Source organism: Lygodium microphyllum, chromosome 26 (genome assembly GCF_053477565.2).
Source record: "Lygodium microphyllum isolate KBCC chromosome 26, Lygodium_microphyllum_v1.1.10, whole genome shotgun sequence".
NCBI classification, from domain to species: Eukaryota; Viridiplantae; Streptophyta; class Polypodiopsida; order Schizaeales; family Lygodiaceae; genus Lygodium; species Lygodium microphyllum.
In genome coordinates this window covers 88700765-88723771 of record NC_141160.1, presented here as the reverse complement: position 1 = coordinate 88723771, position 23007 = coordinate 88700765, and the positions used below count along the sequence as shown (strand labels likewise).

Below are 23007 nucleotides of genomic sequence, written 5' to 3'. Positions count from 1 at the left end.
TACATACATTCTCTTTTTCCTAATGTTTTAATTCTCTAAATTTCTAAATTTTTGCTCTATTACATGTTTGTTTTTATTAAAGTGATGGTTACCAAGTATATACATAACTATTCACTAGTTGTACATGTCTAAGGTAGGGAACATTATTTTATAGGATTACTCCTATGGTTCAATTTTTAGGAATAGTATTGAGAAAGAAAGAGAGAAATACCTTGATGTTGGATTTCCCTCTTTAGGGTTGGAACACACAATTAAAAAATGAGATCTTGTAACTCTCAAAGCCCTTTTCAATATGAGCATAGCTCTTTAGCTATGTAAGGACAAGGAAAAGGAAGCACCTCAAGAATCTAATAGTTGTCTAATGCTTCTATCCTTTCACATTTGTATCTTTCTCTCCATGCTCTCTCTATAGATTGCACAACCTCTCCTCATAAGCTGTCGTTAGCATCTCAAAGGACAATATTGTAGCTGTTATGAATGCTCCTTGCATTAAACGCCACTAAGCACCACCCATGGTTTCTTTCAAGCTTAAGCTCTAAATTGGGCACTATCCTATGGTTTCTTTCAAGTGTAATGCATTAAACTTCATTGAGCACTGCCCCATGGTTTCTTTCAAGCTTAATGCTTTGTGGAATAAGTCCTACACAGCCTTCTCACATGCACATTGATGACTAGGGTTACTATAATGGTCTTGTTATTTGCAAAAACTAAGTATCTTCAAAGAAAGTCAAATTTTGGTTGCCTCACTGCTCTCAACATATTTTGCTTATGTTGGAACATAATGCTACTACATAGGCTCCTTTGTCTATGTGTGTAGACTTTAGATTTTAGTTTATTGCTATTTTTACACATGCTGGTAAAAAATAGGATGGTTTAGACTCTAAAAGCAACATCTTTGTCCTACCATACATGCTATTGCACAATATGACTAATGTCTTTAATAGTAACTGCAAGTAATAACTAGACTCTTACAAAGTCTTGTAAATAAAGTAATACCTTTTCATAGTAAGCAGGAGAGTTTTAAAAAGGTGCCACATGCATCCTAGTTTACTTGTTATACTTCTAGAAAGTATAGCAAGTATGCACGTGGCATGGCCCTACGTATTCATATTTGTTCCAAAAAATGGGCTAATACTGCTTTAGCTCCTAGCTTCATACATAAACCTCAATGTTATAAAACCATGGCCATAAGCTCAAATTGCTCTTGCCATCCCTCTCCTACATCCTTGTAGGAAACACATGTAGTCACTCCTCATTATACTTCCTAGGGATTCCACTTTTCAATATCCCTAATAATGCAAGCAATGTTAATCCTTGTACTAACCCTTTTTTAGTTACTTTTTGGACTACATCATGTATAGAGGAATCCATTTTTAGCCACCTTTTTACTATCGAATAGGAGGTATTAATCACATATTAAGCCACACGTCTAGATAATGTTTTGTCATCCCATTCCTCTCCCTATTTTTCTTTTTTAAAAGAAATAAGAATCAATTATCCTCATAAGTATTCTAGTGAAAAAAAGTTCATTTAAGCTTATCTATAAAATACACCTTAATGAACTTCCCCTACACTAAGGGGTTTTCATACACATGAGAATCCAATTTGCAATATGCTTATGGTCTTACTTACATCATATTTTGTTCTATTCTAAGGTGTGACTCATAGCATGCACTTGGATTTAAACACCCTAGCCAGCAAGATATTTATAGCTAAAATAGAATTGCTTTAATTAAAAAATTCATTGCTAGTTCTCCTACACAATAAATTACATAAATAAGGATCCCTTCTCCTTTCTTTCCACCCTGCAAAGATATGTTCTAGCTAAGAGAGTGTTGCAATGGTTTCTTTAACATTTTCTACCAATATTAGCACATTGCTATGGAGTCTAGCAAGGTAAAATTGTTAAGTTGGTGACCAAGATAGAAACCATGTTGACCCTCTAATACTTGCAATGTAGGATTTCCATCTTAGTTCTTACTAATCTACCCCTCTTGTTTGATTTTGCAAGTACCATGCTTGCCCCTGCAATGTAGGATTTTCATCTTCATTCTCAGTAAATTGACTCGGCAATTGATCTCTTGTTTGGTTTGTAGGCTTGATCCTTCTAGCTCTCTCAAATTTATCATGGTCACATTCTTGAGATATGACACTAGCTTTGTATTAAGTCCTATGTACACATCCTTATAATGTAATTGCAGTAATTTAAATTCAAATTGTTCATACATGCTATTTTTTTTAATTTAAAGTTGTATCCACTTTGTGCAAAAAATATTTATATTTTGATTTGTTGTTCAAGAGTGTTGTGGTTATACACTTTTATGTTGAACATGTACACACACACACACACACACACACACACACACACACACACACAGAGATTTTGTTAATTAGTTAGCTTTGGAAGACATGCACAAATGTGAGCATGTGTGCAAGCTACACATGCATGCTTGCATGTGTGTGCATGCACGCATGCATGCGCGCGCACACACATAGTGTGCACAACAATAGATATACAACATATTAGACACATCCATATGCATACATGCAAACATATGTATGATCTTTCCTCCCAGATTTTGTCTTCCATAAAGACCCTCAACTTTTCCCCCACTTTTACAATCCTCCATGTGTGATGTTTACTCCCATCTCTCACAACCCCCCCACAAATACCCTATTCTTTTTGTTTGCCCCACAAGTTGACTCCCTTCTTTCACATCCTTCACAAACTCCCTATTGTCTACTTGGCTCTATGTATAGCCTTAGCTCTCTTTAAATTTTTTGCTTAGCTCTTTTTGGGGACTCCCTTCTAAATATTCTTCTTGATGCATTTCTTCTTCTAAGTCCTTTCCATTTCAATCAACACCACTCTCATTCAATCTATGACATCACTAATCAATTCTTCCTTTGCATGCTCAATAGTAGTTGCATTCATATAATAAAATAGCTTTCCTAGGACCCATTTGATTTGAAAAAAGGTAAACTTGTTTTTGTATCCCACATGACATCCTTTTTCTTTCTTAAGCACTCTAGTAAGAGCACAATAAACATGTTTCCCCCATAAGAATGGACTGTTTTCACAAAAATTACCCCAATTCTCATGCAAATATTCATTTGTTAGTCAATATTTTTACACCTAGCAAATTAAAAAGTGAAATGATAGCATAAATAGGTGTAGATCAAAAGAAGAATCTATAATGCATTTCTTAGAATTTTGGTCACATAATTTAAGCCATTTAATTTATTTCTTAGAATTAAACATGTAACTTCTCCTTAAATGTAAAGCCCTCCCTTGTGTTTTCTACACACGCCAACACATGTGCACGTGAATGCACGCACGTAGGCATGTGCACATGCATGCATGTGTGGGTGCATGCACACACAAACACACAAGCTCATCATCATATATATAAGAGCAATAATAAAAGGAAATACAACTTGAAAACCCTAAACAAAAGCTTTTCATTCCAAATCTGTGCTATGTATTTCCCCTTTCTCTAAGCATAAAATTTCTTTATATAAATAAGAAAGAAGGAAATACAACTTGATAATGCTAATCAAGAGGCTTTCATTCCAAGCCTACAATACCTATTTCCCATAGAGAAAGGAAGCATAAACTTCTACTTACAATTGTTCTTAATGTCAATCAAGCACTCCTCTGTGTGTGTGTGTGTGTGTGTGTGTGTGTGTGTGTGTGTGTGTGTGTGTGTGTGTGTGTGTGTGTGTGTGTGTGTGTGTGTGTGTGTGTGTGTGCGCGTGCGTGCGTGCGTGCGTGCGTGCGTGGGCGTGTGCGTGTGAATGTGCATGTGCGTGGGTGCATGCACGCACGTATGCATGTGCATGTGCATGCGGGTGCGTGCGTGTGTGCGCGCGTGCGTGTGTGTGTGTGTGTGTGTGTGTGTGTGTGTGTGTGTGTGTGTGTGTGTGTGTGTGTGTGTGTGTGTGTGTGTGTGTGTGTGTGTGTGTGTGTGTGTGTGTGTGTGTGTGTGTGTGTGTGTGTGTGTGTGTGTGTGTGTGTGTGTGTGTGTGTGTGTGTGTGTGTGTGTGTGTGTGTGTGTGTGTGTGTGTGTGTGTGTGCATGTACATGATGCACATGTGCATATGCATGTGTGTACGCACATATGTACATGTATGTGTAGGTTCTAGGCAAATACTAATAATCATAGTTATAAGTTAGCATGTATCTACTTTTTAAAGTACTCCACATTATACATTGTGAAAATGTTGTTTTGAGACTCACTTTGGGTAGATTCTTACTAGGGTAAGGATTGTAGTTATGATTCTTGATTTTGCTTATTTTAGTTATAATTTTCATTGTTTTTAACTTTGTCGTTATTATAGTTGCTCAATAGAAATAGTGTGATTACCATTGTTGGATTTATTACAAGCATGCATTCTTGGTTTCTCCTTTGATCGATTGAGTTCATCGGTCTATTATAATGCCATGGTTCTTCTACAATAACTTAGGTTTTCTAATTTCCAATTTACTATGCTTTAAGCAAAACATTCTAATCTTCTCAAAAAGTGATTCCCAATATAATGCATATTAGCTTAAGGCTTGTGTAGTTAAGAGTACCTTAACCTTTCATTGGAACCTTTATAGTAACCTTACATTTCAAGAATTCTAAAATGACTTGTTAATCAATCTTCCCTATTGTGACTACTCTAGCTCTTTATTATGATCTAGCTTACTTCCAAACAAAAACTAACTTAATTAATTTTTCCTATTGTGATTGGTCTAACTAACCTCATTGGGCTTCTCCAAGATAACTTACATTTCGATGTTGGCTTGCACCCACTATTGGGTCTTCATGTGTGCAAAGAGATCATGTAACATGGCCCTTTTTATGCTCGGTGAGCATGACAATTGTAACAACTTTTAACTCAATGTTTTTTAGGCTTAATACATTCGAGGAAAGTGAAACCCCTAATGATTATGTGGATGGGTAAATACACTTGTAACAATACATAGAGGAACCCTCCATCCAGTGGTCACTATTTTTGCTACCATGGGTACTCAAGCTTGCATGAGACTTAGGGCATTACATTGCTTAATTTCATACTTAAGAATATTTTTCTCCAAAATTGCCATAGTTAATAGACACACTTTCTCAATTTGATTGAAACTTCTTGCCAAGGAAGAAAGGCATGGTTTTTCCTTTTGTTAGTATTACGAGATGGACAATATGAAGCTTGTATCTTACAATATTCCTCATGTACTAGATTATCATGTTCATTTGAAAAGATTACAACAATAGGAAAAGAAAGAATTTATGGTAAGTGAGTTTACTTTAGATGCTTGATTTTGACATTGAAGTTTTTTTACTGCTCTAAACTTGGAATCGTTGTATTAAACACATTGATCATTTAGCTCAGAAATGCCCAATTTACTAGATTATCATGTTCACTTGAAAAGATTACAACAATAGGAAAAGAAATACTTTTAAGGGTAGTGAGTTTCATTTCGATGCTTGATTTGACATTGAAGCTTCTTTAGTGCTCTAGATGTGGTTGTACTAAGACATTGATCGTTAAGCTTTGAAGTGCACTAGGCTTAAACCATATGTATTTAAATATTGATCATAATCTACTCAAATTTTTTACTTCATCTCTTGATATAAAGTTTTTTTGGAGATTATAAATATTGAACATATTTACATTTGAAAAGTTGATAGGTTCAATATGCTAATGATCACCACCAAAAGCAACATCCTAAAACGAATTTCCCAAGGATTGATTAAAAATACAAAGAATCTCATGTGTGTTACTTAATAGGCTTTGTCAAGGATCCTTATTTGGCAAGTAATACTCTAATGGGTTCTCTTATATTTTAAGCATATAAGTCTTTTATTACATCAACTAGAATTGCTTCAAAAGCTCCATATTCTTTATGAGAACTATTCAATTTAAGGGGCAATTGGTGTGTTCATTAATATATATGCATGAAAAATGTGACCATGATACAACTTTACTTCTACATGCATTATTCTATTTCCCACAATAAATCTATGCCTTGTATTTCCTCTTTTCATCCCTTTTAAGATCCAACAACATTTTTCACCTTGACTGACAAGTTCCAATTATGAAAATAATTAAGGAAAAATATCATAAGAATCCTTTAAGCTTGAGAGACCTAAAAACTTGTATCTTAAAATCTAACTAGTTTTTAGCTTCTATTTCCATAGTATAAATGTTCTTTTCCAACATCTACCATCCAAACCTGAAGGGGATGAAAAATTCTAGGTCAAATTTTACACTTTGAAATTTATTGCTTTCATTTAATTTTAACTACCTTTTAGGATACTTCATCATCCAATGTTGCAAGTGTCAAAGCTCAAAATGTTAAAAAATATATATACTCAAAAGGCTCCTGATTAATCATGATAATGAGAATATGATTCTTGCATCAATAGGCCTTCGCTATGCTCTAGGCTCAAAATGAAAAAACTCAACCTAGTGTAAATAAGTAAAACTTGGAAGAGTTGTAAGTAGAGCTTAAGTATTGAAAGTAACAAAGTTAGTGGTATGCAATGAGTACAAATTGTGTTGGGGGTAAAGGCACATGTACCTAAGCCACTTGTGTATTCACTACACTTACAGTACCTACACACTTGTTAATTGGAGGTTCAATGACATTTGAATAAGGGAAGGCCAATCATATATTGTGACTATTAGAGTTTCCACATCATATGTTCCTCTCTCTTGCCCTCTTACTCCTTCCTCCATAGCTCGTCTCTCTCTTGCTTTTGCTTGCTTATGCTTCCACTTGGTCTCCACCTTTCAACTGGTATTAGTGAAGGTAGAAGCCTTGAGTGGAAGCATGTGGGCAGAGGCAAGAGAGCTATGGTAGAAGGAGTAAGAGAGTAAGAGTGAGAGACATAGGATGTGGGAACTCCAATAGACACAATGTGTGGCTGGTCATCCCTTATTCATTAGTCACTGAAAGAATAAATAATAAAGTGATAGTGATGGGCATCCGTAATGTGTGCAGATACTGTTAGTATAATGAATACACTGGTGGTTAAGCACACGTGCCTTTACCCCCAATAACCTCCCACTTAAAGGAAAATGTGCCCCTAGTGAGGAGAGAACAAGAAAAAAGTGACAAAGTACAAATGTGTGTAAAGTACAACAGGATGAGAAAATGTGTCATCTCATCCAATGTCCATCAACTTCCCAAGGAAGGAAAAATGCTCCACTAAGAGACTTTTAGTGAGAAGATTTGTAGGATTTTGGTCGGATTTTGGTCAATTGAGATCTTGACAAGCTTGATGGGCTTATCCTCAATGACCTCTCCGATAAAACGATAATGTAGCTCCATGTGCTTTGTCTTTGCATGGAAGACCAAATTTTGGCTAGCTAAATAGCACTCATAGAATTTGAATATAGTGTAAGGACCACATCAGTAATATTATGGTCTGCCACTGGACGAAACCAAAGAGCCTCCTTTGCAAGCCTTAGTGGATGTACCATACTTTGCCTCTGTAGTGGATAGGGTTGTGCATTTCTACACCCTAGACATCCAAGAAATAGCACCTCCAGCAAGGTGAAGACATAGCCAAAGGTGGACTTCCTAGTATCTATATGTCATGTATAATCTGAGTCATTGTACCCCATGAATCCTGTATTCTAACCACCATAACATATGCACATATCTATAGTGCTCTTAAGGTACCTCATAATACCCTTCATAGCATGTCAATGCCACTTGTTAGGTATAGGCATATAGCATGCCACAACTCCCACTCCATATGTTATATCAGGACGGGTTGCTATCATGACATACATCAAATTATCCACTATAGATGCATAAGAAATCTTGGCCTTCTACTCATCAGACTATGGACAATTGGCCTAACTAACCTTCACATGAGAAGGTAAATGATAGCCTATAGGCTTAACATCCTACATATGAAATCGCTCAAGAACCTTCTGGATGTACTCCTTCTACAATAAGTAAAGGAGACCCTTGGAGTAATTGCATGTAATACATATCCCAAGAATATGTGAGACCTCTCCCATATCCTTCATCTCAAATCTCTTCTTGAGATGACCTTTCAAGGCATCTAACTTATCATGATTGCTCCTAATAATCAACATATCATCCACATAGAGTATCAAAATCATAAGGCTGTCATCATAGGTCTTCTTCTTGTATAAAAATGGATCCATATCACTGTAGGTATATCCCTATAAATGCATGAAAGTATCAAACTTGTGGTACCATTCCCTAGGTGCTTGCTTAAGGCCATAATGGCTCTTTCTTAGTTTGCACACTAGGTGTTTCCAACCTTTTTTCTCAAAGCCCTTACTTAGACTATTGCATATAAATCTCATCATACAAATCTCCATGTAATATAGTTGTCTTGTCATCCATCCAATAGAGGTCCAGATCTAGTTGCACAACCAAAGCCAATACCAAGCGTAGGGAAATAATCTAGACTACAGAAAGAAGACTTCATCACACATCCATTTGAATAACAAAGCATGTTTTCCACAAGGCAAAGGAACCAAATCCCACATATGATTTTTTATGCAGTGAGTCATACTCTGACTTCATGGCCCTCTTCCAATAGTGATTATCACCTCAACACATGGCCTCATCATAGACAAGAGACTCACTAGCATCTGTCACCATAGCATAATCCATAGAGGTCACAAACTAATCCTATCTCTACTAAACCACCTCAAAATAGGTTGTGGGGCCTGTATATCTTGTCTAACATCATGATCCTAGGCCACTGGAGTATCAACTACTGTAGGTTTTCTAGCATATCACCCTGCGTATCTCAACGATCTACTCAGACTACTTATGCATTTTCTCCTCATGGAAAACAACATCATGGCTATGAATGACCTTCTGAGCATGCGAATCCCATAGGTGATAGCCTATCTCACTTGCATCCCCATAACCAAGAAAGATGTATTGTGCTTATCCTCAGAAACATGGAAAAAAGCCTCACAACCAAAGATACACAAATGAGTATATGATGGATGTTTTTCAAACCATACCTCCTCAATAGTTAAGAATAGTGCATGAGGATTGATTTAATCAAATATACGACAATTGTAATTGCTTCAATCCAAAAGTACTATGGTAAGCCTACTTGTCTAAGCATACTACAAACTTTCTCCTGAATCGTCCTATTCATATGCTACCATTCTGGGGTGGGTATATAGGATACTCAACTGACGCTTAATACCCTCTCGTCACAAAATTGCTCAAAGGCTTTAGATACATACTATTTTTCCTTGTCAGATCGTAGGCATTTCAACCTATATCTAGATTAGTTTTCAATAAAATAAAGACTTGCAAGGTAGAGGTCCACAAACATTAGAATGAACAAAAGCCAGAGACTCACCCATGTGCGTAAAGCCAAAAATCTTGTGTGAACTACAAGTTTGCTTGCCATAAAGACAATGATCATAAGAATCGAAATACTTATAGTCAAGGGGCAGAAGATACTGCAAACAAGTAAGCATTTTTATTCCATTTAATGACATGTGTCCAAGGCAATGATGTCATAACAATACATGTGGTACGACACCCACTACCAAAACATGGTCAATTGACCCAAATACAAGGGATAAAGAGTACCAGACTTGGCACCTTGTGCTAGGGCAAGATTCCCATGGGTAAGCTTCCATGAGGAATCACCAAAAGAGACAACATAAGCTGCATCATCTAATTGTCCAGCCGAAAGTAGGCTTTTAGTCAAAGTTGGAATATAGTATATATCATGTAAAGTAAATATACTACCTAAAGGAAATTGAAATTGGATATCTCTAATACCAACAATATCCAATGCCAAGTCATTACCCAATTTGATAGAGCTTGTCATGTTGCAATAGGAGTGGAACTACTCTCGATGAAGGGTGACATGAAATGAAGCCCTTGAATCAATCAGCTAGCACTAAGCATAGGTGGAGAAGGCATCAGTCAACTACAAAACATCAAGAGAAGAAGTTGCAAGTATATAATCATCACTGGAATCAGTCTGCACAACATTAATCTCTTCAATCTTGACATTGGACTTACTAGGAACAATGTTGTGATCATCATTCTTTCTTGCACTTGACTATTTCCCTTTTTCTTGTGCTCGTCATCACACATTTTATGGCACTGTGGCTGAATATGACCTTGCTTCCCACAATAGTGACAAGTCAATGTGGACTATGGCCACAAGACTTACTATGAGACTATCCATGTGATTGAGAATGATGCTTTTAAGAGTCTCTTCCATGATAGTCATTACCACTCCTACTATTATTTGTCTCTGATTGTCAAAGCATGAGAGGTTCCGGAAGCATGTACATTGTTTCAATTAACCTCTTCATTCAAGAGCGCACCCTCTACATCCTACGATTTCGGCCCATTAGCAAGCATATTTACATACATAACATGACGGAATGTGTCCCATGACTCTGACAATGTAAATATCAAGAAGAAGGGAAAAAGACTGTCCTTAAATTCAATCCCCTGCATTGATAAGTGGTTGAAAATAAAATGAAACTCATTTAAATGGATTGACATGGAAGTCCTCTCCTTCATACAAAGCTCCATGAGTTGCTTCAACCAATATATTTGAGAGACATGGCTCTTCTTATCATATACATTATGGATCTTATCCCATAATTTCCAGGCAGCCTATCTGTCAAAGACAACATTATAGTAGACCTGCTCAGAGAGTGATAAAACGATTGTAGATTTACATAATTGATCTAGCTCATCCCAATCCTCTATATCAAAGCATTTGGGCTTTACAACCTCATGTTGCAATAGCTTTATTTGCAATTTCTACACTAGAATCTACTAGATTTGTGCCTTCTTCGAATAGTTGTAGTTGGTGCCATCTAACTTGTCAATATTAAAGATAGTACTATCATTCAGTCCACCATCCATAATGCAAGAAATTAAAGCACAATTCAAGACAAATAGGTTGCTCTAAGTGATAGCATAATAATCCAAAAGCATAGCCAACAAGTCAATGTATAACATAGGAAAAATTGCAAAGAGTAGGGCTATCCACTAATAACTGCCAAAGAATGATGGTCAAGTCAAGGCATGTGCCCTCATAAATTATGCATAAACATGTAATTATAACAAGCTAAAAATAATGACAGTAGTAAACCCAGAGCCAAGTGTGAGCAATCAATTGATTATATCCAATTTGCAACTACATGTAAGAAGTGGGATATGAACAAACCACTAGCAATCACTGAGCATGCAATCGGTACCAAGAATTGTCAAACTCAATGTGTTAGAGAAAGATACATCCAACACGCATAATGGTCATGTATATAGTAGGTCTCAAAGATAGCAGAAGAGAACTACTAGATACACAACCGACTAAGCAAAAGTGTAAAGAAGCTCAATACATAGCCAAGTAGGATGGATACATCACAAACAACAACTTAACAAAGATAGGTGTTGGCTCAAAGCATGAATCAAATTAGCCCACTAGGTAACAAGTGCATCCAAATAGCATCCAAAAAGCATAGGCATAACTCAATTGAGTCCCATGGTCTCATGAAGTACGCTTAACAGCATAAACCCAAAGCTCTGCTCAAATGCAAAGTATCCAAGTTAAAAGAGGGATAGCCATTTTACCTATTGTTTGAGCTCATGCCTATGCATATCGATGCTCCTATGATGCTAGGATTATTGATACATGTCTGGAGGATGTCTTAAAATGCTTTGTGGGCTACTTTGAGCTTCCATTGCTCAATTTACATAGTCATTTTCACTATTGTAATAAATAGGGCAACAAGCATTTACACAAGAAAAATATATGCCTATTGCTCTTTGATGACATTCAGGTACTTCATTGGATGTATTGATGTATGAATTTATGCTTTGCACCCAAACATGCTCTTGAGAGCTTTTGAGCTTCAAGTTTGAGCTTCATGGAATTTGTATTGGTTGTGATTACATACTGGCTTAAATATTTTATTAGGTTTTATGCTCCTATCTATGTGCTTGATGTATCTTGGATGCCTGGATGTCATGCACATGATATATTGAGCTTGTCTTACTCAATTGGCATTTGGTTTTTTTCTAGTGGGAGTTTTGATACTTGGCTATTTACATTGAGCTTTAGGTTCATTATGCAATTTAGCTTGAGCTTCTTTCATTGAGATAATGGGACTCATTGAGTTATCTATATGCTCTCTTGATGCTTCTTGGATGCAATTACTTGCCTAGTGGACTGACTCGATTCATGCTTTGGAGCTAGCACCTATTTTTGGCAGAGTGATGTGAGTGATGTATACACCCTGGTTGGCTACATATTGAGCTTCGTCACCATTGCTCAATCAATTGTGCATTTGGCAGTTCGCTTTTGTTACTCCTGAGACCCAATATATGCATAATGTCTATGCCCATTGGATGTATCTCTTCCTGACACATTGAGGTGTGAAAAATCATGGTACTATTTGCATGCCCAGTCTCACTACTAGTTGCTCTTACATATCCCATTTGTTTGCAAGATATACCTAGTAGTGTAAGCTTGGATTTTCCTTATCAATTGCCCACAATTGATCTTGGATTCACTACCACATGTATTACAATGATGTTGTAATTGTAGGTTATGCATTCTTTATGAGAGAAGATGCTTTGATTTGACAGTTCATTACTAGCAGTTATTAGTAGATAGCCCTAAACTTTGGTGTTTTCTTCCATTTAGACCTTGTATTGGTTGTGATTTGGGATTAATACAGTGTAGCCTGATTTAGATGATGATTACGTACTTGCATCCTTTTCTCTTAATGTTTCATAGTTGATTGATGCCTTGTACACCTATGCTCAATGTTGGCTGATTGATTTAGGGGCTTCATTTCATGTTACCCCTCATCATCACAAGTGGTTACACTCTGTTGGGGGTAAAGGCACCTCTGCCTAGCCGCCCGTGTATTACTACACTGACAGTCACTGCCATTGCACACTGCAGGTGGCCGGCGCCCGTCACCGTCACTTTATTATTTATTCTTTTAGTGACAATTTGAATAAAGGAAGGCCCGGTCACACATTGTGACTATTGGAGTTCCCATTTCTAGTCTCTTCCTTTCTTGCTCTTGCTCTCCCACCATAGCTCTCGAGTCCAACCTTCGATCCATCGCTCCCTTTCACACTCCTATCACAGCACAACTAGATTTGTTAGATTGGGTAATGACTTGGCATTGGATATTATTGGTTTTGGATATGTATGGCTACAGTTTGCTTTAGGCAACATCTTTACTTTGCATGATGTAAGCCATACTTTGACTTTAAACAAAAGCCTTTTTTTGCTAGCAAATTTTATTATGTAGGTTACTTTGTATATTTTGGTGATTCCTCATGGAAGATTAACCGTGAAAATTTTGCCCTTGTATAACGTGCCAAGATTAGCACTCTTTACCCCTTACATGTATCTAGGTCTATCAAGCATGTTTTGGTAGTGATCAGTACCACATATATCATTATGGCATCATTATCTTGGGTATAGGTCATTAAAGGGAATGAAAATGCTTACATGTTTGTAGTATCTTCTATCCCTTATGCTAGAATGGTCCATGACTATGATATTGGACATGATGTATAGGCCCCACAGCCTACTTTGAGATATTCTTCTAGAGATAGACATCCCCTTGAGTAGTTTGCGCTCTCCATGGATTATGTTACAATGATAGATGATGATGGTGAGCCTCTTACCTATGATGAGACCATGCATAAAGGTGGTAGTCACCCTTAGGAGAGGGCCATGTAGTTAGAGTATGACCCAATGCAAAGAAATTATACATGGGATTTGGTCCCTTTGCCTAGTGGAAGGCGTGCATGGCTATTGACTTTGATTAAGTCTTTTCTCCTATAATCAAGATGCTACCCTGTGCTTGGTACTAACTTTGACTTGCATGATGAGATTTATATGCAACAATCTAAGGGATTTGAGGAAAAAGGTAGGGAACACCTAGTGTGGAACTTGAGAAAGAGCTTCTATGGCCCTATGCAAGCACCTAGAGAATGGTACCACAAGATTCATGCTTTTATGCATTCATAGGGATATACCCACAATAATATGGGTCTATGTTTATATATGTGGATGATATATTGATTGCTAGGAGAGCTAATGATGAGCTGGATGCCTTGAAAAGTCAACTCAAGAAGAGGTTTGAGATTAAAGAAATGGGACATGACTCACATATTCTTGGGATGCATATCATGTGCAATCACTCCAAGGAGCTTCTTTACTTGTCACAAAGTATATCCAAAAGGTTCATGAGCGATTTCATATGCAGGATGTTAAGCACATTGGCTATCCTTTGCCTTCTCTTGTGAAAGTTAGTCGAGCTGATTGTCTGTAATTTGATGAGCAGAAGGCTAAGATCGCCAAGTTCCCTTATACATCTGCAATGGGTAGTTTGATATATGCCATGATAGCCACTCGTCTTGATACAGCATTTGCAGTGGAAGTTATGGCATGCTATATGGCTACTCCTGGCAAGTGACATTGGGACATTGTAAGGGCACTACAGATATGTGCATATGTTATGGTGGCCAAGATACATGAATTGCGGGGTATACTTGAACTCTGATTATGCTAAACATGCAAATAGTAGGAAATCCACCTCTGGTAATGTCTTCACCTTTGCTAGAGGTGTTTTTTCTTCGATGTCTAGGTTGCAAAAATGCACAATCCTATCTATTACAAAGGTAGAGTATGCTACAACCACTGAGTCTTGCAAGGAGACTCTCTGGTTAGGCCATCTAGTGGGAGACCTTGGTATTACCAATGTGGTCCTTATATTGCATTCGGATTCTATGAATGCTATTTAGCTAGCCAAGAATAAAGAATCAGGTCTTCCATGCAAAAAGATGAGGACAAGTCCATTGAGCTTGTTAAGATCTCAACTAACTAAATTTATGCAAATCTCCTCACTAAAAGTCTCTAAGCGAAGCATTTTGCCTTCCTTAGGAAGGTGATGGGTATTGGATGAGATGATGTCTATTCCTCATCATGTTGTACTTTATGTATATTTGTATTTTTTTTTCTTTTCAATCCTCAGGTGAGGCATATTCGCCTTTAAGAGGGAGGTTGTTAGGGGTAAAGGCGCATGTGCCTATGCCACCCATGTATTTATTTACTACACTTACAGTACCTGCACACAGGTGGCTGATGCCCATCATTGTCACTTCATTCTTTAGTCTTTCAGTGATTAATGAATAAGGAAAGGCGGATCACACATTGTGACTATTGGAGTTCCCACATCATGCATCTCTCTCTCTTGCTCTCTTACTCCTTTCTCCATAGCTCATCTCTCTCTTACTTTCACTTGCTTGTGCTTCCACATGGGCTCCACCCTTTAGTATGTCAAATATCCTCCAAGAATTGTATAAGAGACTAACAATTGTTAATGGATCTTTTATCAATCATAGAAATTATAGAAAAACATTAAGAATTCCATCAAGTCGTTAGAATGCTTGTATAGTAGGTCAATTCAAGGGTTAGAGCCATCTAGAGGCTTTAAGGCTTAGGCTAGGGGCCACCCTAGGGTTTTCTCTATACAATGATCTAGATATCTTAGGCTCGTGTCTTGGATGATATTACATTGATATTGTCTTATATGCTTTATATGCTCCTTGAGAATTAGGCTAGATGTGGTTAGATGCCTTAGCAACATGAGCTTATAAGGGAGCTAGCCTCAAATCATAACACATTGGGTCAAATGTATCTCTTATCTAGAGTACTTTTGATTTTCTTCAATGGTTCTAAAGCTTGGCTCTTGGTCCATAATCACATAACTAGCTTTAGTGGGCATTTAATTTTCACATTTCAAGTGTTTTTTGGTTAGCTAGGGTGTTGCTCATAATTACGTTTGGGTGATAAAAATTTCTCAACCTATTAAAATTTCTATAGTCAACCCAATTTTATCACTCATTTGAGTCCCTCATCCTCCCTCTCACTCTCTCTTCCTCACTCTCAAGCTATGAAGAAACAATCATGCAAGAAGAGAAAGAGAAAGAGAGAGAGAAAGGCTCTCAAAAGTTTACACACATAAGAATTAGGAATTCCATTCACTCTACACATTATATACATAGGGTTTTCATTTGGTTTGCTACCTTAGCCCTTTCCCCATTATGAATAGTCCTCCTCTCTTTTACTTTGCACTTGGGTTTCCAATCTACCCATAGTGAGCTTGGGCATCATTGATGCAACCTCTACAATGATGAATGGTCTCCTAAACCTAGATCCAAGAAATTCTACAAGTTATGTAGGAGTGAGCTCGACTCTTAGTTTCTTTTACAAAAGCATGTAAGAGTTATATCCATAAGTGGTAAATGGAAAGAAAGATATATCCACATTGCAAGCGTGTGGTGCCTAAAGTAAGTATAATTGAGTTTCAAAAAATTTACTTCAATTTTCTTTTATTTCCAGCACCAATGATTGGACCATTTCACTTCTTATTCTCCAACTTTGACTAGCTTTTACTATAGCTTGTTTGTCTTTGTAGGTTAATATTTACATATTGCTATACCTGAGTGCTAGCCTATGGCATGCTCCATAAAAAGTAGAGTAGTGGAGTAGACATTGGGATCACAAAGGTGCACTAAACTCAATAGATGGGAAGAAAAGAGGGTAGCAATTGCTAGCAAGGAATGGAAGGGTTGCCATTGGTGATAGCCTCAAGCGAGGCCTCAACGTTCTCCTTAAAATTATACTTGTAGTAATAAACATGCTCTATGTGGGTTTGTGTCTACCTAATCATGTAGTTATGGTGGTTTCTCATTATTTAATTGAGATATGAGTCTAATAGCAGGAAGATGAGGCTCCCTAGGTGTGTCCACCCTTGAGAACCTAATTCATATAAGGAGTGGATAATGTGGTGGAATTTGAGGTGTTAGGCCTATCAACCAAGCCAAGATATCATGCCCTCAATGATGTGCCATCAATCATGTAGTAGGGGAAGGGGTTAGGGGGTTAGAGATAGAGCTAGACGGTCAAGCCACCATACATCTCTAACTTGAGGACCCCTAGTTACAGTGGTGTGAGTGTACCTACTCTCCAATTGGAGCTTATGCTCTCCTTTTATTTTGTTGATTTTATATCTTTCTCATAAATGCTAAGATTGAAGGTTGGGATGTAGTATCTCTAACGAGAAACAACTCTAACTCAAGATGTATTATTATAGCCTACTAGAGCATAGTTCCAACAATGCTATGGGTCAGCTATAGTGGTGGGTGACTTGCTAAAGCATAGCTCTAGCGACACTACAAATTAGCTCTAGCAAATCCATAGAAGAAACCATGGGGAAAATGTCTTTTCCTTTCACTCAAGATACCTTTTACCTTTTGCAAAAATCCACTTATTATAGGCAGATCAATTACGCTGGGAAACTTTGCCAAAGGGGTTACTCTAGCAACTACTACATGAGCTTTTACTATGCAGTCTACCTTATAGAGTGATGCATTATACTAGTTATTACTACCTAGTGGCTATCCTAGAGCAATGTCCCACCTGACAAATCACTCTTAGTACATAAGACCAGCAATTATAGTGTGTGTAGTTTGTGATTGAGCACAATCGTAAAGTTTGCTAGGGATTTTCTTTAAGTTTTCTTTGCAATAGTTCTAGCTTTCCATTCCACCAATATGAATTATTTGGTTTGGTCTTGATCCTTACTCAGACTCCTAATGTCTCTGGAATTGTGCCTATCTTTCTCCCTCACTCTCCCTTTTAGCACCCACTTTCTCTATAATGCTTTCATGATGCAAATTAGCTCCAGTGGTGGGTTAGTTGCCAACAACACTATGGATTAGCTCCAATAAATCCATAGAAGAAAAATGGGAACATTTATTTTCCTTTCTCTCTAAATGCCTTTAAACATTTACAATGGAGAGCCATTTTTTAAAGACTATGTAGCTTTGGTATACAAGAGTTACTTTGGCAATTGTTAATTTGGCTCCTACTTTACAAAGCCATGATGTACAATAGAAGTAGTTACTACGATGCAACTATCCTAGAGTTTAGCTAATGGTTTAATTATCATAATCTCACACAAACATTCTAATAGTATGATGGGATTCTTGAGGGTTTCCTAGCATTAATATGATTCTAATAGAATATCCATTGATAATTGCTAGTTTCTCATTCAAACCTTGGAGGATAATTGAGGTCATATTCATTGTTCATGCTACTAACAATTAAGTTCTCATTACTATGCAATACTTAGGGCTCTCCAAATTTTATGCTTGTTTACACTAGCTTGAGTTTTGTCATTTGCAACCTAGAGCATAATTGAGGTCCATGATGCAAGAGTCGTGCTTTCATTATAATCATTAACTAAGAGTATTTTGAGGGCACCATTTTTTGGTTTTTTGGAGCTTTGACGCTCCTAATATGGATTAACAAGGATACTATAAGACTATACAAATCACGTAAAAGCATTGAATAGATCTCAAATTTTACACTTTGACTTCATCCCTCTAAGATTTGGATTGTACCATTACGATCCAAAACCACAATTGGGAATAGTAGTGATAACTAGTTAGAGTTTAAGAAGAAATCTCTTAGGTCTCAAGTTTAAATATTAATATATTTAATGGTAGGAAGACCTTTGTTATATAACTAGATGAAGTATAAAAGCTTGGCATCTATCAATTCAAAAAGCTTAAGTGTTAATGTCTTGATACATCCATTCCAAGTGATGAACCAAAAAAAGCTTCAATACCAAATTTAGCTCAAACTAAAAATGGCTTAGTTAGCAAGTTGCAACCAATGGAGGAATGGGAACCCCCATACATGATGTAAGTTTCTATGCTCACTTGGGTGACAATTAGGGGTGTCAATTTTCATTTATGTAATTAAGCCTATAGAAAGACTTAGTCAAAAGCCATTAACATGGAAAACTTTGTTTTACTCTTAACTTGACATGCCCTTCAATTAATGCTTGCTATATCATAGATCATGCTTGCTATATCATAAGAATCCTTTGGCTAATCCATAGCTAAATTAAAATGTTGAAAACCTAAATTGGTATGAAAGAACCATGATATTATCATTCATTCTTCAATGCAAAAGATCAAAGGGGAAACTTAGAATCTGTACTAAAGCCTAATGATGAACTATAAATTGATATGATAATTGCTATAATATTAAGGTTAGAGAATGATGAACTATAAACTGATATGATAATTGCTATAATATTAAGGTTAGAGACTAATAAAATTATTATACAACATGAATAAAGATCTAGAGCTAGAATCTTAAACCTTGAAGAAAAATATGATCAAATCATTAACTTCACAGTGCCTAACATTGGATTACCTTATCATGTACTCTAATAATTGGCACCTAAAAGTATGTGTGCTCAAACATATACATAATTCTAAGCACTTATCTGGCACATATGCACACATGCGAAAACACACACACACACACACATAAAATCAATCAAAGTCTCTTGATTAGCATTATTCAAGTTAGATTTCTCTATTTCTTATTACTCTTACATACATTTAGAGATTCAATGCTCAAATTTTTGTGGCACAGGTGGCTAGAGTACACACAAGGGAATATTTTTTCATGTCATTACAACATTTATAGGTTGAATTGTACACCCAATAAATAGTAGTCCACACTTACCTATCACAATAGTCACGTGATAAAGCAATTTTGGGTATTTACATAACTCCATACAAACTTGTTAGATGTAAGATCATTGACTAGCAAATGGGTATTTTACATGAGTACTGGGGTAATCCATGCCAGAATACTCCTTTATTGGGCAACACGAGGAGATGTATTGGGCAGCAAGAGGAGACGCTTACTTTTTGTGCTCTCATTTGAGAGCTTGAGAAAGGGGAATGGTTATTCATGGGAGTAAATTGAAGTTTGACTTGTTTAACTCAAATGGATATACAATTCCAAGGTGATCTTAGGAAAGCTATTTTGTTGTCTGATTTTGAACACTATTGAACATGCAAAGGAAGAATTGATATTAATATAATGGTGCTAATCGAAATGGAAAGGACATAGAAGAAGAAATGGTTTAAGGTGGATCTCAAGGGTCAGGATGAGTAGTGGGTGTAAGTAGAGAGGTGATTGATTAATGAATGGTTAAAAGGGCATTAACCCAAAAGACAAGAATAGTTAGAAGAGAGAGGTAACATGAATGCTTTTGGAAAGGCTATGCTCAAAGCCAAAGAGAAGAGAATAAGGTGTTTTGAGGGTTGTAAAAGAAGAGAGCAAAAACTTGTGGCATCGAAAGATGATAAGGGGTTTCCAAAGGTTTGTGAAAGAAGAGAGTTATAGAATTGAGAAAAGGAAGCGGGTTACAGAATTGAGATGATGAGGAATTGAGTGTGTTTATGGATACAAAAATGTGGGAGGCAAGACTATACACACATTATACACGTGCGCGCCAGCAAAGCGTGCACAGATGTGTGTTGTATGTGGATGCGTGCATCAAGCTGACATGAGTTGCACCCAGACAGCTTGGCTAGGGACACCTTGGTTAACAAGAAAGAGCATGTAGTAGCTAGGTGGGGCCACAAGGGGGGAAGGGGGGGCAGAGGCAGTGGTGGTGTAGGTGGCCTTATCGGACGGCTGGGCGGAGGCCACGTGGAGCTTGATGAGCCGCTGGCCCTGGGAGAAGGAGTGGGTGGCGAAGGGGGCGCTGAGGAGGTTGACCTCCACGATTCCGGTAACGGGAAGCTCGACGGAGAAATGTACGTCGAAGGGGCTGCCGTAGAGTAGGATGTCCGGCGACCCCAGGACGGACGGCCGGAGGCTTGCCAGGCCCGGGCTCAGATACTCCGGCGAGAAGGCCTCCAGCTTCAGCTCTGTCGGGAACGGTCCGCTGAAGTTGTAGTAGTAGTGCGGATTCGATCCGGCCACCAGGATTCTGCCGTCTGGCAGCAGATTCGCCGTCGAATGGTACATCCGCGGCGTCTCCGTCGGCGCCAGGGTCATGAACCGTAAACCCGCCGCCGCCGCCGGCTGGTATAGTACCGGATACAGGCATGGATTCCCCGCCATCCCGAACCCCTGCGCCCCCGTCTCCGCACCGTTAATTATGACAGCGTCCCCTGTCGGCAGCATCACCATGTCCCCCATCAGCCGCGGGAACGGCATCTCCTCCGTCTCCCACTCCGGCGCCAGGTCCGTCGCCGTCAGGCGCCCGCAGCCGCCGCCGGCCGGCGCTTCCGTCTCCGCCCGCAGGAACGCGCCGTACACCGCACCGCCGCAGACGACGATCTCCGCCTTCCGGAAGCCGTCGTCGGCGGTTAACGCGAGCATGACGGAGGAGCCACCGGACGGGTAGTTGCGCGGGTTGCCGGGGAGCGACGGATACCGACGGACGGCGCGCCCCGTCGTGTAATCGTACAGGATGGAGTCGACGTTGGCGAAGATGAAGAGATTGCCGTCCGGTAGCAGGTGCACGAAGGGATAGAGGTTGTCCATCTGCGCGTCGAGGGTCTCCCGCAGGAACGGCAGGTCGAGGGGCCCATCCGGGCTCGCCGGAATGAACTCTGCCGTGAATTGCCCCCGGCCGCCGACGACGATCATGCGGCCGTCCGGCAGCAGCTGGTTGGTGGCGTACCAGCGGCCGGCCGCCAGCCGGACACGTGTAAGCTCCTGCCAGTCGCAGCCGCCGCCCGTCGGGCAGGGCGCGAACTGGCGGACGGTCGAGTAGCCGTCGAAGTCGCCGCCCGTCTGGAGGAGGGTACCGTCCGGCAGGAACTGGCCGGAGGAGCACCACGTGTCGGTGAGGATCATGAGCGGGCGGACGGAGCGGGAGGCCGGATCGAAGACGACGGAGTGGGCGCTGCAGTCGTGACGGAGGGCGCGATCGTTGGGGTCCGTCCGGCACTTCCGGTCGGGAAGCCGGATCTGGGAGGCCCCGATGTCGGTCCGATCCAGCAGAACGACGTTGCTGTAGTGAGTGACGGCGGTGTGCATGGACGAGATCCCGGCATTCTCCAGCAGAACCTCCCAGGAGCCCGGGAGCTGGGCGAAGGCTACTCCATCGTCATCTGATACTAACACTAAGCAAGCTAATGATAACAATAGTAATCGGATTAGCACCATGATAAGCGCCTTAATCAACCAGCTTATCAACTCAGAAGATCAGCTATACTTCATCAATTATCTGACTGAAGTCTGAGATTGACTGATTGAGCTGGTACTCTGAGTACGCTGCCCTGCTGAGAGAGAAGGGGGGGGACTCTCATGCAATGCTTTAATAAGATGCGCCCCAGCTCACAGGCTCACACTTGCGTCTGTGTTCCTAGAGGCTAGAACTGATGAAAACGATAAGGATTCTGTGCAATAAAGTAAGCAAAGGTTGCTTTCGGCCTGCCTCCCATCTGGTCCTGGTGCTGCCGTGTTGCATCATGCAGACCGATCTCTAAAACGGTTCACCTTAACGTTGTAAAATGCCGTTGGTGGCCGCTTTTGACTCACATCACTGAAATACTTACGGCGTTTGTTAAGAAAGGGAAGCCTTATATACCGCCCACACGAGGTTACTTTTCCTTAACGAGTGAAGAGTAAGATGACGTGGCTGCAAATGAGTTAGGTTTTGTGAACGAACGACAAATTGGTTGTTTAGCTCGAGTTTCGTAGCCTTCCTGCCACGTGGTGACATGTAAGTGGAAAGTGAAAATTTCCTTTTCCCGCTCCTCGACTTCTTCCCGCCTGCAGCCATGAATTGTGTGCACCATAAAATCGTCTGACAGCTCCTCCTCCTGTTGTCGTGTACTCCCAGACTTCGATGCTAGATGGTACATTGGTAGAATACTGAAGTGATGTTTTTGTGTGAATCACTGGCAACTGCTATGATGATTGGCTCGTCGTCTCCGTCCTTTGCCTTTTCCTGCAAAAATCGTTGCTATTCATTGGTTTATGTCTTGTCCTTTGATGATAGTACTTTTGTGGCATGCCCATTGTGAGTTTGTGCTCGATACTTTTTGTGCATGTCATCGTTCCTGTGTGCATGATATTTGATGTGCTGTGATTTTAGGTAAGG

At 39.2% G+C, this 23007-nt stretch overlaps 1 protein-coding gene across 1 annotated transcript; it reads right to left on the bottom strand.

Annotated features, from left to right (window-relative positions):
- Nucleotides 1–19677: 19677 nt before the first annotated feature.
- Nucleotides 19678–22445, bottom strand: LOC148013513 (aldehyde oxidase GLOX-like). Its single transcript, XM_087668293.1, has one exon. It carries the CDS (start codon nucleotides 22065–22067, stop codon nucleotides 20442–20444), a length of 1626 nt encoding a protein of 541 aa, XP_087524419.1. The 5' UTR covers nucleotides 22068–22445; the 3' UTR covers nucleotides 19678–20441.
- Nucleotides 22446–23007: the final 562 nt, after the last annotated feature.

Excerpts from the sequence above, each read along its gene's own strand:
- LOC148013513 (XM_087668293.1), bottom strand. The coding sequence starts at position 22,067 with ATGGTGCTAATCCGATTACTATTGTTATCATTAGCTTGCTTAGTGTTA.